This window comes from Rana temporaria, chromosome 5, assembly GCF_905171775.1.
Source record: "Rana temporaria chromosome 5, aRanTem1.1, whole genome shotgun sequence".
Lineage (NCBI taxonomy): Eukaryota > Metazoa > Chordata > Amphibia > Anura > Ranidae > Rana > Rana temporaria.
In genome coordinates this window covers 390,151,697-390,169,846 of record NC_053493.1, presented here as the reverse complement: position 1 = coordinate 390,169,846, position 18,150 = coordinate 390,151,697, and the positions used below count along the sequence as shown (strand labels likewise).

General features: G+C 47.6%; 1 protein-coding gene across 1 annotated transcript in view; it reads left to right on the top strand.

Annotated features, from left to right (window-relative positions):
* LOC120941497 (MDM2 binding protein) overlaps window positions 1-18,150 on the top strand; it is a 109,158-nt gene that overhangs the window by 57,616 nt on the left and 33,392 nt on the right. The window contains exons 12-16 of the mRNA XM_040354912.1: window positions 3,005-3,178; window positions 5,208-5,312; window positions 5,407-5,571; window positions 7,994-8,087; window positions 13,390-13,545. Coding sequence (XP_040210846.1) covers window positions 3,005-3,178; window positions 5,208-5,312; window positions 5,407-5,571; window positions 7,994-8,087; window positions 13,390-13,545 — 694 coding nt within the window. The remainder of the gene's footprint in view (window positions 1-3,004; window positions 3,179-5,207; window positions 5,313-5,406; window positions 5,572-7,993; window positions 8,088-13,389; window positions 13,546-18,150) is intronic.

The window sequence follows — 18,150 nt, the reverse complement described above, 5'->3', positions numbered from 1 at the left end:
AATGGGAAAGGTGGTAGCCGCTGTGGATTCAGTAAAAGCCTTCGCTAAAACAGGTGTCCTTATTAACTCGGCCAGGAGAGCAATATGGGTTAAAGCCTGAAATGGCAATCTCGCTTCAAAGGCCCAATTGTGGGGTCTCCCCTTTGAGGGATCCTTGCTGTTTGGGCCAGGCCTAGATAAAGTTTTGTCTTGGTCCTCAGAAGGGGGGAAACAACTTCCCGTCAAACCAGGAAAGGTACAGGAAATTTTTTCGGGACAAAACCAGCAAAAAGCTAAGAAAGAACCCAACAGAAAGTGGGGGTACAGTAGAGGTAGGCAAACGGGCAATTTGCACTTTCCCTCTCCAGGCCAAAGCACTAAAGATACCAAGTGACGCTGGAATCGAGCTAAGGGGCAAGCTGTCTCAATTTGCTTTCCAGTGTGAAGAATTTTCAGACAGTACAGTGAGTGAGAAACTTATATAGCGCAACACATGCGAACTGAATCGCCTCTGGGCGCTTAGTATCCTTTCCCTACTGTACTTTTGCCCTCAGAAAAGATGGGTTTTGAGTTTTTTTCTGAAGGCCAGGTGATTCACCTCCAACTGGATGCTGGTTGGTAGAGCGTTCCATAGTCTAGGTCCTTGGATTCCAAATCTTCGTTCTCCTTTGGACTTGTATCTGGGTTTGGGTATCTGGAGTAGATTTTGGTTGGTGGATCGCAGAACGCGATTGGGGTTGTGACATTTTAATTTTTTGCATAGATATTGGGGAGCATTTCCTTGAACACACTTATGTCAGTGCCTTAAAAGTGATTCTGTCTTTTACTGGCAACTAATGAAGGCATCTCAGTGAAGGTGAGATTGATTCCCATGTTTTTTTCCCAGTCACGAGTCGAGTGGCCGTATTTTGAACGACTTGCAGACGAGTGATTTGGTATTTTGGGAGTCCGAAGTAGAGGGCATTTACATAGTCGAGTCTGGAGTTGATAATTGTACCCACCACTATGTCTTCTTACGGGATAAAGGGAATGAGTCTACGTAGCAGGCGCAGCAGATGGTGGGATCCGCTGACTACTGACCCCATTTGTGCATCCATTGTCATGTGGGTGTTAAAAATGACTCCAAGACTTTTGACTTTGGTGCTAGGGGTGATGGTTTGTCCCAGAATGGGCAGCGGTGTCCATATTGGTGCGGGAAGTCTCTTTCAGTTGGCGTGAAACAGGAGAAGTTCTGTTTTTGAGCCGTTGAGTTTAAGGTAACTCTCCGTCATCCAATTTTCGATCAAAGTTAAGGCATTTCTCTTGTTCGAGATAATAATCCTTATTGTTGCAGATGCGAAAATATAGTTGCGTGTCATCCGCGTAGGAGTGGTAGAGTAACTTCTGGTTACTGATGATTTCAAAAAGAGGGTGGAGATAGATATTGAATAGTACGGGCGACAAGGGGGATCCCTGAGGGACTCCGCATGACACTGTGCGTTTTTCAGAAGTGAAAGGACCCAGTTTCACTATTTGAGATCGGTTTTCCAAGAAGGAGGAGAACCAGGATAACAACATACGGTACATCACTAAATTGATTAGATAAGGCTGGAGTTCTCGTCAAAGCCCCTGCCTGTGATTACGCTAACGCATCCTCCCAAGGATGCATTAAAAAAGAAAGCCCTGCTAGAAGGCATTCAGGAACTGGTGGAACAGGTGGTGGTTCCAGTACCAAATAAAGCTATACCAAGGCTTTTACTCACACATTTTTGTGGTACCCAAGCCTTCTGGGAAGTCTCACCTTATCATAAACCTCAGGACGTTAAACCAATTCCTAGATTACACAAGGTTTTTCATGGAGAGTATTTGCTCAGTGCGGAAAAAACTGTCAAGAGGTTTTCATGACTACCCTGGATCTCAGGGATGCCTATTTGCATGTCCCAATCTTTCTGAACATCAGGCATTACTGGGATTTGCAGTGGTAACACAGGAAGGGATTGTCCACTGGCAGTTCAGGACACTTCCCTTCAGGTAGCGGGCAGTCTAATGTCGCGTACAGACGATCGGACGTTCCGACAAGAAAACAGTGGATTTTTTTTTCGACGGATGTTGGCCCAAACTTGTCTTGCATACACACAGTCACACAAATGTTGTCGGAAATTCCGACCGCCAAGAACGCAGTCACGTACAAGACTTACGGCGGCACTATTAAAGGGAAGTTCAATACCAGTCGCGTTAGAAGTTTGAGAGTCGATTCGCGCTTTTCATCCTTGCGTTTTTTAGTCTGTTAAAGCGTGACAAATGTGCTATCTCCATTACGAGCGCTAGTTTTACCAGACAGCGCGCTTCTGTCTCGTACTTGATTCAGAGCATGCATGGAATTTGGTGTCGAAATTGTCTACACACAATCCTAATTTACGAGAATGTATTTTGTTGTCGGACAATTTGAGAACCAGGTCTCAAATTTTTGTTGTTGGAAATTCCGACAGAAAATATCCGATGGCGCCTACACGGATTTTCCATCAAACATTTGTTGTCGGAAATTCCGAGCGTGTGTACGCAGTCTAAGGATCTTCACGAAGTAGCTTACCTCCATCCCCAGGGGATAGAATTAATGCCTTACCTGGACGACCTGCTCATCTTCGGTACGTCAGCCATTCAGGTGGCAACAGATACCCAAAGGGCAATTTCAGCCCTGCAAAGGCTGGGCCTGCTGGTAAACATGGAGAAATCATCCTTGGAACCAGCTCGGGTCCAAGCCTACATAGGCTAACAGGTAGACTCTCGGGCTCAAACACGTTTTAAGGGGGGGGGAAGACATTTTTCTATACAATAGGAGGTAAGTGCCTAAGAGATTAAGACCTGAATCGGTTGGGAGAATTATTTTACAACAACTGAGGGACAAGACTAAGGTAAGGCCTTTTAACAGCTGTAAACAGATTGTGTTTCCTGTAGGGAGGAGCCCATCATCTCATGTGTTGCCGTCCTAGAAGGTTCGTAGAAACGCCCTTACCGGTTAGTCTAACCGTTGGTTTTTGTTCTCTAGTTCCAGGGATTAAAGTTAAAGGGGAGTATTGCAGTTACTACTTCTTAATCCAAGGTTTAAAAAATGGAGCGTGCAAAGCAACCATGCTTCACTCTGCCAATCATATCAATGGAGCGGCCTCACTTGTTTTGCTGCATCAACGACTGCATGATGGGCCTCAAACAGACAATCCAGGTAAGTACAAGGAGTGGCTCTGTCGCCAATCCATGCCAATTGAGATGAACATCTTAAAGTGGTTGTAAAGGCTGAAGGTTTTTTACCGTCGTGCATTCTATGTTGTTCCACCCACACCCCCCTCTGATACTCACCTGAGCTCCCTCTCGATCTAGCGACGTTCCTGAGAGCCTCAGCTGTCCCGGGACTCCCTCTCCTCATTGGCTTAGACGGCAACTGGAGCCATTGGCTCCCACTGCTGTCAATGAGCAGTGTGGAGGGCGGGGCAAAGCCACGGCTCTGTCTTAAAGACACATAGAGCAGGGCTCGGGAGCGGGCACTCACCAGTTTCCCGCTAGCAAATGGCTTGCTATTGGGGCAGTGGGCAAAGGGGAGGAGCCATGAGTGCTGGCGGGGGACCTGAGAAGAGGATGATCTGAGCTGCTCTGTGCAAAACCATTACACAGAGCAGGTAAGTATAAAATATTTTTATTTATCTTTTATTTCTTCTTTTTAGCTTACCTTTACAACCACTTTAAGTTAAAATACTAACGTGCAAATGCTAAGCTGTATGTATTTGTGAGTATGTTCCTGCTTTGTCAAAAGTGGACCCCCTCTTCTTTGTAACCACCTTAGACACTGGAGTGTATGTGTGTGTGTATATATATATATATATATATATATATATATATATATATATATATATATATATATATATATATATATATATATATATATATATATATATATATATATAAATTTATTGTACATACAAATAAATGGTGCACTTCTGGTTACTATACAAGAAATATAATACTGAAAATGTATCAATATGCAATCAAACAGTGAATTGAATAGTCCATAAAGTTGAATATGGAAAGAAGTCCATGTGCCAATAGCAATGAAAACATATAGTCTAATGATAAATCCCAATGGGTGGCAAACCACATGAATTGTTAAGGAATTGCACCATACACAGGTGCCCTCCACCGTAATCAAGCCTCTTACCATATTGTTGTGAGCCCCAATTACAGAGATCAAACACACATGAGAAATAATGGACCCTCGGGTTGTCCCTAAAAGGGATCAGTATGATCTGCTTGGTTTCAACATATGATATTCCCCAGTACCAACAACTTTGGATCCAACTCGAACAGCCGCCATAGAGGAAAAGGAACATGGGCCGCACATAGCGTGAATACTACTAGTACACGTTTTATTGTAAAAAACGCCACAAGGTACTCTCATGATTCAGGACAATAAAAAACACTCAAATTACATGGAGCCTCGCTGACGGCCGACAACAGCGGGTGTGACAGACCTCACACGTTCGTGGCCCCGCCCAACTATTTTTGCATCACATTGAGTCATCAGGTAACGAGCCCATGACTAGGCACTAAGCATTAATTGTGAGAAACGCGTCAGTTTTTTCCCCCACTGCTTGCTGTGCTGTGTTTAACAGAGTTTAGTTGAGTTTCAAAGTCTGGCTAAAAAGCTGCCTGTGTGCCACTGCACTTAAAGGGGTTGTAAAGGTACAATTTTTTTTTCCTAAATAGCTTCCTTTACCTTAGTGCAGTCCTCCTTCACTTACCTCATCCTTCCATTTTTCTTTTAAATGTCCTTATTTCTTCTGAGAAATCGTCACTTCCTGTTCTTCTGTCTGTAACTCCACACAGTAATGCAAGGCTTTCTCCCTGGTGTAGAGTGTCGTGCTCGCCCCCTCCCTTGGAGAGTCAGGATGCCCACTAACGCACGGCTCCTTTCTCTATCTGCAACGTAGAGAGCGTCCTGACTCTCCTGTAGCCTAAGGGAGGGGGCAAGCACAACACTCCACACCAGGGAGAAAGACTTGCATTACTGTGTGGAGTTACAGACAGAAGAACAGGAAGTGAGGATTTCTCAGAAGAAATGAGGACATTTAAAAGCAAAATGGAAGGATGAGGTAAGTGAAGGAGGACTGCACTAAGGTAAAGGACGCTATTTAGGGAAACAAATTGTACCTTTACAACCCCTTTTTTAAACCATTAACGGAGTAGCTTTCCTCTTTCAGATTGCAGCATACTGAACAATCTACCTCTTTTGGATGGTGATCAGATTCTGCGGAGGGAGAGGGCTCTGGCTCGTACTCGGTCCTTAGCGGTGGAGGAATTTTTCAGTAAGTGCTGGATGCCACATTTTATTTTTGAATTATTATATCTGTTCAAGGAGCTTTATTATTTTTTTATTATGATTTTGTTTTTACTTTCCAGAAAGAAAAGCTGGTTCGCAATCACTTACCCCTGCAAATATTAACTCACTGAAGACCTTGTTTAAACTGACTCGGGATGCAGTTTTCAGGATTTATGATAGCAAACTGCCCCAAGACATGTCCAAGCAGGATGAAAAACCCAACAGCTCTGGAGCTCTCCCTGCTGGTAAGGATCCAGTATTGAGAACTTGCACATCCGAGGAACTATTCGATCTGGCATCTGATATATTGTGTGGTTAGCCCCTGCAGAGCCCAGGTTCCATAAGGAACACAACAGCTGTCATTTTTAATATATATGATATTGCCAAAAGTATTGGGACACCTGCCTTTACACGCACATGAACTTTAATGGCGTCTTAGTCTGGAGGGTTCAATAAAGAGTTGGCCCACCCTCTTCTGCGAAGGCTGCCCACAAGGTTTAGGGAGTGTTAGTCTATGGGAATGTTTCACCATTCTTCCAGAAGCACATTTGTGAGGTCAGGCACTGATGTGGGCGAGAAGGTCTGGCTCACAGTCTGCGCTCTAATTCATTCCAAAGGTGTTTTATCGGGTTGACGCCAGGCAGGGCTGCTGATAGAAATCGCGGGGCTCCTTATAGACTACCTGACAGCCCGCCCCCCCAAAGAACATATTAAAGCTATATTTTGCTAGAAAATACAATAAAATTATTAGCAGACACAAATACAACATAACTCGCAGAAATCCTGCTAAATCTAAAAGACAAAACCTGTGTTAAATAAATAAAAATGAGATGAAGGAAAAAATATACAGGCTGGGCAGTTGGAGTTCCGGGATCCGATAGGAAGAGAAACAGAGCTGGGCTCCAGGGAGGGGGATAAGTGAGGGAAAACTGTCTTTTTCTCAGCAGTTAAAAGCTGGCAGCAGGGAGAGGAGGAGAGACCCCATTTCTGCTGCTGGAGGTAGAGAGACACAATTGTGGCCCATCACTAATCCCTCTCCCTGTGTGGGCCCCCCTGTGTGCTCGGGCCCCCCACAAGAGGACCAGTTGTCCCCTCCCACCCCAATCCGTAACCCTGACATCGGGACTCTGTGCAGGCCAGTCAAGTTCCTCCACCCCAAACTCGCTCATCCATGTCTTTATGGATATTGCTTTGTGCACTGGTCCAAATCATTTGGTGGAGGGGCATTATGATGTGGAGTTGTTTTTCAGGGGTTGGGCTTTGCCCTTTCAGTTCCAGTGAAGGGAACTCTTAAGGTATCGGCATACTAAGAAATTTTGGACAATTTGTGTGAACAGTTTGGGGACGGCCCCTTCCTGTTCCCACATGACTGCGCACCAGTGTACAAAGCAAGGTACATAAAGGATGGATGGATGAGCGAGTTTGGGGTGGAGGAACTTGACTGGCCTGCACAAGGTCCTGACTTCAACCCAATAGAACATCCCTACCCGGAAGTGTTGGATCACGGCTATATATGTGATCCGTTGCAGAGGTGCCACCCTGTAGCAGTAAAACTGCTATAAGGCGAGACCTTAAGTGGTTAATGTGGTTCCGAATAGGTATTCCATGTTGGAAATTTAAAAGGGGGAACCATATCGGTCTATGCGGAAATAAGTGAAAAGCATAGTATATAAAAAAAGAAGAAAAAAAAGGAAATGAATAAAGAGAAAAAGTGTTGCCCGTATCAGCAAAGGTGAATTTCAGTGAGTTTGCATCTCATTTATAAAGGCATTGGGCCAGATTCAGAGACAGCGGAGTATTTTTGTGCGGGCGTAGCGCATCTCGTATGCCCTACGCCGACGTAACCTAGAGAGGCAAGAGCAGTATTCGCAAAGCACTTGCTCCCTAAGTTACGGCAGCGTAGCGTAAATGGGCCGTAGCGTAAGCCCGCCTAATTCAAATTAGGAAGGTAGTGGGCGTGTTGTATTAAAATTAGCCGTGACCCCATGTAAAGAATTCTCGAACAAACGGCACATGCGCGCGCATGCTCAGAATCACATCGCATATACTCCCTAAGATACGTCGGCTTAATGCTTTCGACGTGAACGTAACCATTCATGTACGACTTGCGCAAACGACGTAAAATCCGACAGCTGTTCCGACGTCCATACCCTAACATGACTTACCCCTGCTTTATGAGGGATAACTTTACGCTGGACGTACGCCTTACGTAAACGGCGTAGCTTACTGCGACAGGCGCAAGTACGTTCGTGAATCGGCGTATCTAGGTCATTTACATATTTGACGCGTAAATCAATGGAAGCGCCCCTAGCGGCCAGCGTAAATATGCACCCAAGATACGACAGCGTAGGAGACTTACGTCGGTCGGATGGAGCCAGAATTCAGGCGTATCTGGTTTCAAGAATACGGCGCATAGATACGACGGCGCATCCTAGAACTTAAGTGGCGTATCAACCGATACGTTGGCGTAAGTTCTCTCTGAATCTGGCCCATTGTCTCTATGACGGTACACAGCCACGTATGTTTTTTGTTTGTATGAAACCAATAGCATACAGTTGCCGAATAATCATCTCTTCAGCTTAGAAATCTTTTATATTTCCAGAGCTTTTGGGAAGACTATAAATGTAATTTGTTATAAACTTTGCCTGTTCACAATTTTTGTTTCAGAATCCCAAACGGCCATAGTGAATCCATCAGAATGGCCAGAGAGAAATGTTCTACAAAATCTGGAAAACTTTGAGAAAATCCAGCAGAGAATCGGGTGAGGATATCCTTCATTAATCACATACTGGAAAAGTGCTAACGCTCTTCAGAGGGTCCTAGACATGGGAAATTTGTTTAGTTCTGAATTCGTTTTTTAACGAATTTTGACAAATTTGTTAATTCCGGAATTTGCAGGAATTTCGAATTTTCCCGAAAAAAAGCTAAAAAACAAATGAAACGAAAATGAACAAATTTTTCGGCAGTGCCCATGTCTATATTGTCCCTTTGCTCCCAGAGAATGTGAAGTACTTGCACAAAGGGTCCTCATCTTTTCATACATTCCTAACCCTTTAGTGATCAGAGATGGAGGACTAGCTTCCCAGATTAACCACTTGACAACTGGGCACTTAAACACCCTTAATAACCAGACCAATTTTCAGCTTTTGGTGCTCTCACATTTTGAATGACAATAACTCAGTCATACAACACTGTAACCAAATGAAATTTTTGTCCTTTTTTTCCCACAAATAGAGCTTTCTTTTGGTGGTATTTGATCACCTCTGCGGTTTTTATTTTTTCCGCTATAAATGAAAAAAGAAAATTTTGTAAAAAAAATGAATTTTTCTTCATTTCTATTATAACATTTTGCAAAAAAGTATTTTTTTTTCATAAATTTGGCCTAAAATGTATACTGCTACATATCTTTGGTAAAAAATTGGGTTATTATTTAGTCTGGGTGAAAGTTATAGGGTCTACAAGCTATGGTACCAATTACTGAAAATTGATCAATTTGATCACATCGGATGTACTGACAGCCTCTCTCATTTCTTGAGACCCTAACAAGCCAGAAAAGTACAAATACCCCCCAAATGACCCCTTTTTGGAAAGAAGACATTCCAAGGTATTTAGAAAGAGGCATGGTGAGTTTTTAGAAGTTGTAATTTTTTCCCACAATTCTTTGCAAAATCAAGATTTTTTTTTTTTAACAAAATGTTCATATTCGCCGGTTATTTCTCACACACAGCATATGCATAACACTAATTACACCCCAAAACACATTCTGCTATTCCTCCCGAGTATGCCGATACCAAATGTGTGAGACTTTTACACAGCGTGGCCACATACAGAGGCCCGACATGCAGGGAGCACCATCAGGCATTCTGGAACACCCAGACCAATTCTGACATTCCTCTCCTACATGGAAAAATCATCATTTATTTGCTAGAAAATTACATAGAACCCCAAAACATTATATATGCTTTTTTAGCAAAAACCCTAGAGAATACAATGGCGGTCGTTGCAACTTTTTATCGCGCACGTTATTTTCGCAGCAATTGTTCGAATGTGTTTTTTTGGAAATAAAACGGTTTTGTGCTTTTAAAAAAAAAAAAAACATTAAAGTTAGCCCAATGTTTTTGCATAATATGAAAGATGAAGTTACGCCGAGTCAATAGATACCCAACATGTCACCCTTCAAAATTGCACACGCTTGTGGAATGGCGCCAAACTTCGCTACTTAAAAATCCCCATAGGCGACGCTTTAAATATTTTTACTGGTTACATCTTTTTAGTTGGAGAAGAGCTCTAGGGCCAAAAGTATTGCTCTTGCTCCAACGTTCGCAGCGATACCTCACATGTGTGGTTTGAACACCGTTTTCATATGTGGGCGGGACTTGCGTGTGCGGTCGCTTCTGTATACGAGCACGCAGGAACAGGGGCGCTTTAAAAAAAAATATATATTTTTATTGTTCATTTCACTTTATTTATTTTAGTTTGATATGTTTTTCCCCAAAAATAAATGTTTTGATCACTTTTATTCCTATTACAAGGAATGTAAACATCCCTTGTAATAGGAATATAGCATGACAGGTCCTCTTTACAGTGAGATGTGGGGTCAATAAGACCCCACATCTCACCTCTAGGCTGGGAAGCCTGAAAAAAAATTAAAAAAAATAAAACGATCGTAGCGGTGAGTCAGAAGAGGCACCGGAGGGAGAAGGGAGGGGAGACGTCCCCTTTCGCCTCCCGTAAGAACAATCAAGAGGCGGAACAGCGGCCATGATCGTTCTTATGGTGTAGGGAATCGCCGGCTGAAAAAAATGATATCTGAATGATGCCTGTAGCTGCAGGCATCATTCAGATATCCCCGCACAAAGTCAAGGACGTCATGACGGCCGGCAGGCGGGAAGTGGTTAAAACGCATTTTTTCCCCAGAGTATTTTCTGGGTACTGCAGAGTATTAGCCGGGGTATTGCAGAGTATTAGCCGGGGTATTGCAGAGTATTAGCCGGGGTATTGCAGAGTATTGGTGCGGGGGTATTGCAGAGTATTGGTGCGGGGGTATTGCAGAGTATTGGTGCGGGGGTATTGCAGAGTATTGGTGCGGGGGTATTGCAGAGTATTGGTGCGGGGGTATTGCAGAGTATTGGTGCGGGGGTATTGCAGAGTATTGGTGCGGGGGTATTGCAGAGTATTGGTGCGGGGGTATTGCAGAGTATTGGTGCGGGGGTATTGCAGAGTATTGGTGCGGTGGGTATTGCAGAGTATTGGTGCAGGGGTAATGCAGAGTATTGGTGCAGGGGTAATGCAGAGTATTGGTGGGGAGTAATGCCGGGGAGTAATGCAGAGTATTGCGCAGGGGGGTATGCAGAGTATTGCGCAGGGGGGTATGCAGAGTATTGCGCAGGGGGGTATGCAGAGTATTGAGCAGGGGGGGTATGCAGAGTATTGAGCAGGGGGGGTATGCAGAGTATTGAGCAGGGGGGGTATGCAGAGTATTGAGCAGGGGGGGGTATGCAGAGTATTGCGCAGGGGGTGGTATGCAGAGTATTGCGCAGGGGGGTGGTATGCAGAGTATTGCGCAGGGGGGTATGCAGAGTATTGCGCAGGGGGGTATGCAGAGTATTGCGCAGGGGGGTATGCAGAGTATTGCGCAGGGGGGTATGCAGAGTATTGCGCAGGGGGGGGTATGCAGAGTATTGCGCAGGGGGGGGTATGCAGAGTATTGCGCAGGGGGGGGTATGCAGAGTATTGCGCAGGGGGGAGTATGCAGAGTATTTCGCAGGGGGGTATGCAGAGTATTGCGCAGGGGGGGGGTATGCAGAGTATTGCGCAGGGGGGTATGCAGAGTATTGAGCAGGGGGGGTATGCAGAGTATTGCGCAGGGGGTGGTATGCAGAGTATTGGTATGCAGAGTATTGCGCAGGGGGGAGTATGCAGAGTATTTCGCAGGGGGGAGTATGCAGAGTATTTCGCAGGGGGGAGTATGCAGAGTATTTCGCAGGGGGGGGTATGCAGAGTATTTCGCAGGGGGGAGTATGCAGAGTATTTCGCAGGGGGGAGTATGCAGAGTATTTCGCAGGGGGGAGTATGCAGAGTATTTCGCAGGGGGGAGTATGCAGAGTATTTCGCAGGGGGGAGTATGCAGAGTATTTCGCAGGGGGGAGTATGCAGAGTATTTCGCAGGGGGGAGTATGCAGAGTATTTCGCAGGGGGGAGTATGCAGAGTATTTCGCAGGGGGGTATGCAGAGTATTGCGCAGGGGGGTATGCAGAGTATTGCGCAGGAGGGTATGCAGAGTATTGCGCAGGGGGGTATGCAGAGTATTGCGCAGGGGGGTATGCAGAGTATTGCGCAGGGGGGTATGCAGAGTATTGCGCAGGGGGGTATGCAGAGTATTGCGCAGGGGGGTATGCAGAGTATTGCGCAGGGGGGTATGCAGAGTATTGCGTAGGGGGGGTATTGCACAGTATTGTAGGGGGGGTATTGCACAGTATTGTAGGGGGGGTATTGCACAGTATTGTAGGGGGGGTATTGCACAGTATTGTAGGGGGGGTATTGCACAGTATTGCAGGGGGTTTCAGGGATGGCTGAGCAGGGATGGATGGATCTGTGACTGCAATAGTCACAGATCCATCCACAGCGCTGCTGACACCCGCGCTCCCCCCTCTCACACTGTACCGCTCGGTACAGAGAGAGGAGGGAGGAACCGGCGTCATCAAAAGACGCCGGTTTGTTTACATGTGATCGCTCCGTCATTGGACGGAGCGATCACATGGTAAACGGCCGCTATCAGCGGCCGTTTACCGCGATTCGTGATCGGCCGGGTCCTCTGGACCCGGGGGTCACGAATGTTCCCGTGTGCGCGCCCCAGGGGACGCGCGGGAGACGGACTCTGGGAGGACGTACATTGACGCCCTCCTAGAGTTAACCACCCGCCCTGTAGACGTATATTGTCTATAGGGCGGTTACCAAGTGGTTAAATTTAGCAGCGTTGGTATGAAGCAGTTAACTTCACAATGGCTCTCTGACCTAATTTTGCACTATTTAAAGCATGGGTCTTCAAACTATGGCCCTCCAGTTGTTCAGGAACTACAATTCCCATCATGCTTAGTCATGTCTGTGAATGTCAGTGTGTTACAATGCCTCATGGGATGTGTAGTTTCGCAACAGTTGGAGGGCCGTGGTTCGAGGATCCCTGATTTAAAGGATGTTGTATGTGGTCAGCAGACATGGGGGAATAACTTACTGTAAATGTATCTGACCATTACAATATTAAATTGATAATAAAACCTCAGGTTATAGGCTTTTTTGATGTAATAACCCTGCAACACACAGATGATTCACTCTAGATTATAACTAACCTGGTGATCTAATGCTTGGGAATCATTCATTCCCAGTTGTTGGGAATGGACCTGCCAACTAAATCTGGGATCTAAACAAAACACCCCACCTGCCCCCTGAGTGGCACCCACCCCCCGATCGGTCCAGCACTTACCCCATCGTAGGGTAAAGGCTACGTGTCCTCTCCTCCATGGCGGCTTCCCGCTCCTCCTAGGCGTCCAAAAGGATCGCCTGTCTTTTCAGCCAATCTGGTGACCGGTGTCCAAACCAGCTTTCCTAATTGGCCAGTAAGAAGATCAGTGTTAAAACGGTGAATATTAATTCACTGTTGTAACACACCTGGGTAGGATCGGAGCGCACTCTCTCTGCGACTCCAGGGAGAATATGGTCCCATACCAGGTAGCATACATTATTAAAATCCCCAACCCAAATAAGAGGGAATAGAAGGAAACTTTTTGCAGCAACTAGGGCTCCTCCTTGAAGCACCTGAGGGGCAAAGCGAGGGAACATGCACATCTCTCTCCAAGAATAACAGAGGATGATTACACAATGCAGTGCATACAAACATTTTCTCTTGGGGTTCAGTTTGAGACCCCAAATGGGGATATTTCATCAGCAGAGTGCCAGAAACTCCCCAAACACACAACCCCCCCCCCCCACTTGTTATTTTGAAAGGTGCTGTCAGTACAATATGCCCACCACAACTTTTTCTCATGTCCTGATTGAATGTCTTTCAGGGCATCTATGCTGTCCAACACAGCAGAGCATTTACTGGGCCGGAAGGACAATCAGAAGGAAGGACTGACATTGCTGGATGCCAAGGAGTTGCTGAAATACTTCAATCCACAAGGGCTAGCGATCGGAGAGCTTCAACCCTTACAGGTCCAGAGAGGGTAAAGGTCACTTTTTATTATATCTGTAAAGTATTACCCAACAGGCATATTATAACCTTTTTATCTCATGAAGTCATATTCTTGGGAAGTTATGTTATCCAAGGTGGGAGAAGTATATGGGAATAATAATAAAAAAATATATATATTACTAGTTGCTTACAAGTGAAACTAAATCCCTTCATCTCAATTGTGCCGGCAACAAAGATTAAAATGTAGAACACAATATTAAAGCAGAACTTCACTTAACATTGATTATTTTTAATGCTGATTGGCAGTAAATAGGAAGGTAGATTACCGTATTTATCGCGGTATAACGCGCTCCCGTGTATACCGCGCACCCCTAAAGTGGCCCCCAATCCTGTGGAAAAAAGTTTTTTTGTTTTTTTTGTACTTACAGTTTTGGTGTCTTGCGCGGCGTCCAACGGCGGCCTCGTCGGCTGCTTTGGGTGTCCTCTTCGGCTGCTTTGGGTGTCCTCTTCGGTGGGTCGGGTGTCCTCTTCGGCGGGTCCCGCGTCCTTCTGCGGCGTCCTCCCCGCTCGTTTCCCGCGCCGAGTTTGAATACTGCACCGACATATACCGAGCACAGTACACTCGTGTATCGTCGGGCAGGCTCGGCAACTGTCGCGCTGACGTCCTGTACGCTCAGGACGTCAGTGCGAGAGGCGCCGAGACTGCCCGAAGATACACGAGTGTACTGCGCTCGGTATATGCCGGCGCAGTATTCAAACTCGTGGCGGGTATCGGTGTATATCGCGCACCCACGATTTCTCTTTCGTTCATAGACGGACACAGCCTTCATTGACCTTAGGGTTATGCTTCTTCCTACCAGGAGATTTAGGCAGAATTCTACAGCACTTAAGGTGTTAAAAACTTTCCTTCATGCCGATCCTCCCAGGGGGCGTGGCTCCCCCAGGCATAACCCACACCCTGCTCTAGCAGCCTCAGTTTGTTTTCTGCCTAACGACAGGAGGTCAAGGCTCTCTCTGGAGTTCCTGGACTCTGGAGTTTTTTTCTGGCGATTTTTCTCGCTTTTTTATTATTTTGTTCCTGCATTTTGAATCCTGCGATTCTTCTATCAACAGCCGACTGGGTGACAGGCTGGGTCCTCGACCCTTGTAGTCCCCCCATGTTCGGCCTTCGAGCGTGTGCCGGCCCTCAGCTCAGCTTTGGGACATCCACGACAGGCCCCATTGCTCCAGGGGCGGCCGGGGAACTTCGGTTCTAGGGCACACATATGACCGGTCTCTATGGCTGTGTCACAGTGTGTCTGGCCGACAGCCATGCCGTTTACGGACGTTGGTTCTGTCTGGGATACCTCCAGCCGGGTAGTCGCAGGACGGGTAAGTAGTGGCCCCTTACTCAGGTAAGTGGTCTGGCTGGTGTTTTCCCTGGGGAGGTCGACTGAGGGTCCGCCCTGCTTTCCTCTCTCCCCTTCCTCTCCCTTCTTCCCCTGACTGGGTAGTGGCTGTGAAGGGGGGCCTCCTGGGTTTTCTTTATTACCACCGGGGCCTGTGTGTTGTTGGGGGACTGTGTATGTTACTCTGGGGGGTGCTGCTGTGTTCTATGAGTTGATTTTTACCTCAGACAGCGGCCATCTTGGAAATCTCCTTGGTAACGCTGTGATTCTTTCCTGAGGTGACAGACAAAGCACAGCCAGTGCTGCTGTGTTCTATGAGGTAATTTTTACCTCAGATGGTGGCCATCTTGGAAATCTCCTTGTTAACGCTGTGATTCTTCCCTGAGATGACTCAGCACAGCCTCTGGTCTCTTCTACCAGTTTTAGTGCTGTTACAGTTTTAGTGCTGTGAATCTTCCATGAGGTGAAGACACATCACAGCCAGCACATCAGAGCACACCTCAGGTTTTTCAGCTCCCTCTGCAGCTGGGTGGGGTGGTGAATACCAGGGGCCCCCATGCTCTGCAATAGCAGCAAGGAGGTGACCAGTGTTTTTTTTTTTTTGTCCTGCCTTGCAGGGTGGGTGACTGAGCGCTGACACTATGGAACTCAAGCTATGCCTGAGTTAACCCTTAATGCCCCTTCCCCTGCCACATCTGTTATGTTGGCTGTCCTGGGTTTCTTGCCAGGTTTGAAGCAGCTGGTGCCCGGATGGGGGGTAAAAAAGCGCCCCCTCCCTGAAGCCTGCTTCTGGGGATGACACAGAATCGCTGTTTTTTTCTGGTTCTGTTATGTTAGAGGCTGCGGGTTTTAACCCTTATGGATAGTGAGGATGACTCTGCTGCAGTCAGTTGCTGGCAAGAATTTGTTGGAGCTCTTGTTTCTGCGGTGCGTGAGACTCTAAAAATTGAGGATGTGGCGGAGACACCTCCGTGTCAGTACCAGCAGACTACCACGCATCGCTGAAGTGTTTCCTTGTGTTCCTTATTTGGACTATATGTTATACAAGGAATGGGATGCACCGCAAAAAGTTTGTCAAAAAACTTTGCAACCTGTTACCCCCTTGAGGGGGGCTTTTTTTTTTTTAAAACAAAGTAGGTCTCTCCTCCGCCAGTGGATCCCCCCTGTGTCCAGACTGCGCATGGCCACCACGTTGCCTGTGGAAGGGGCTCCTGCATTTCTGGATCCCGCTGATAGGAGAGTGGAGGCCGTGGCCCGCTCCCTATTCACGGTGGTGGGTTCGGCGGTGAGGCCGGCTCTGGCCGGGGCCCTGGTCAGGCCCCGACTTAAAGGGCGAAGCTCCTGCTGCAGGAGCTGGAAGAAGGACCTCTAAGGTGGCCTTGGTGATGGCCGTTAAGGGTGAACGGTCCTTTTGGGTCTTCCCAGACTGGCATCATTGAGGATGCCACGGGTGGTAAGCGCATGCTGTTCCCACAGTCTGGGAAGGGCTAGGGACCTCGCCCTGTACAAGGACCCTCCTTGCCTACCTCCGAGCGTTTTTTCGCTCGCCCTGTGCAGTGGTGGTAGGTCTACATGGTGCTTGAATCCCCGCTGCGGGGTAGCAGCGCACCTGATACTGCATGCCTAACAAGTCTGCGGACATACCTGCTTGCGCCTGAAGGTCTGCTCCCGCCCGTGTCTCGGGTGGGAGACTGGCTTCGCATTGCGAAGTGTTTTCCTTGGGGTACAAGATTGAGTTTCTCTCTTGTCTGCCAAACAGGTTTTTTTCCCTCCGGTTCGCCGGTTGACTCCGTCAGGGGCTGTCCAGGATCTTCTGGTCAGGGGAGTGATTGTGCCAGTTCCCTCGTTGGAACGGTCTCTGGGTTTTACTCCATTCTGTTTGTGTCCCCACGGAGGATGGGGCCCGGTCGATCCTGGGCCTCAAGTCCCTTGTTTTGTTTTGTCAAGGTGGTGTCGATTCGCTTGGTAATAACGGCACTTCATCAGGGGGATTTTCTGGCATCCTTGGATGTCATGAACGTGTACCTGCATATCCTCAAACCACCGGAGATTCTGTGCTTTGCGGTCGGGGGGGACCATTTTCAATTGGTGTCCTTCCCATTCGGCGGGTTTTTCGCCAAGGTGCTCGTCCCGATACTGGCCCGGCTGTGACAGCGGGGGTTTGTTATCATGGGATGTCTGGACGACATTCTCCTACGAGCTTCTTCGAGCTCTGCATTGGTGGAGCCGTGTCTATCACGTGTCAGGCTCTCCGAGTGTTCGGCTGGTTTCTGGATTGTCCTGAAATCAGGGTTGATTCCGTCTCAGGGATACCTGGGACTGGTCCTGGATTCCTCCGGGGCGGGAGTGTTTTTCTCCTAGCGAAAAAATTTCAGACTCTGATATTTGCTGTGCAGTAGTTGCAGACCCAGAAGCGGTCATCTCTGCGATTCTGCAGGAAGGTTCTGGGTCAGTTGGTAGCCTCTTTCGAGGCGGTTCCGTATGCCCAATTCCACGCCAGGGTACTACGGAGGGAACTGCTGTCACGATGGGACTAGCTTCCGTCATCTCTGGATTACCAGATTCAGTTGAGTCATCTGATCATGTCTCCCCTGGTGTGGTGGCTGGCGTTTCCGGTGCTTCGGGCCGGAAAGTCATTTTTCTGCAGGCCACTGGACAGTGGTCACGACGGATGCCAGCCTCTCCGGTTGGGGAGGGGCGCTTGGGGCACCCAGTCAGCCCAGGGGCACTGGACTCAGGTGGAGTCCTGCCTACTGATCAACGTTCTGGAGCTCCGAGCAATCAAGCTTTGCCTTGCCAGGTGGTCCCTGGATCTACAGGGCCGACCGGTCAGGATCCTGTCCGATAACACCACGTCCGTGGCGTAGGTTGATCATCAGGGAGGCACACGGAGTTCTGTTGCAGCGACGGGGGTCGCGCGCATCCTTTCGGTGGGCCGAAGGGTCCGTTCCGGCTCTATCGGCTGGGTACATTCCGGGAATACGGAATTGGCTAGCCGACTACCTAAGTCGCACTGCACTGGGCCAAGGAGAGTGGTCTCTCCACCCGCAGGTGTTTCGGGGTCTGTGCCGAAAGTGGGGCACTCCGGACGTGGACCTTCTAGCGTCCTGTCTCTATCGGTAGGTGCCACGGTTCGTGGCCAGGTTTAAGGACCCGTGGGCGGACGCGTCAGGCGCGTTGGTGGCTCCTTGGGTTCGCTGTCGCCTACTTTACACCTTCCCTCCTTGGAAGCTTCTTCCTCGCCTGCT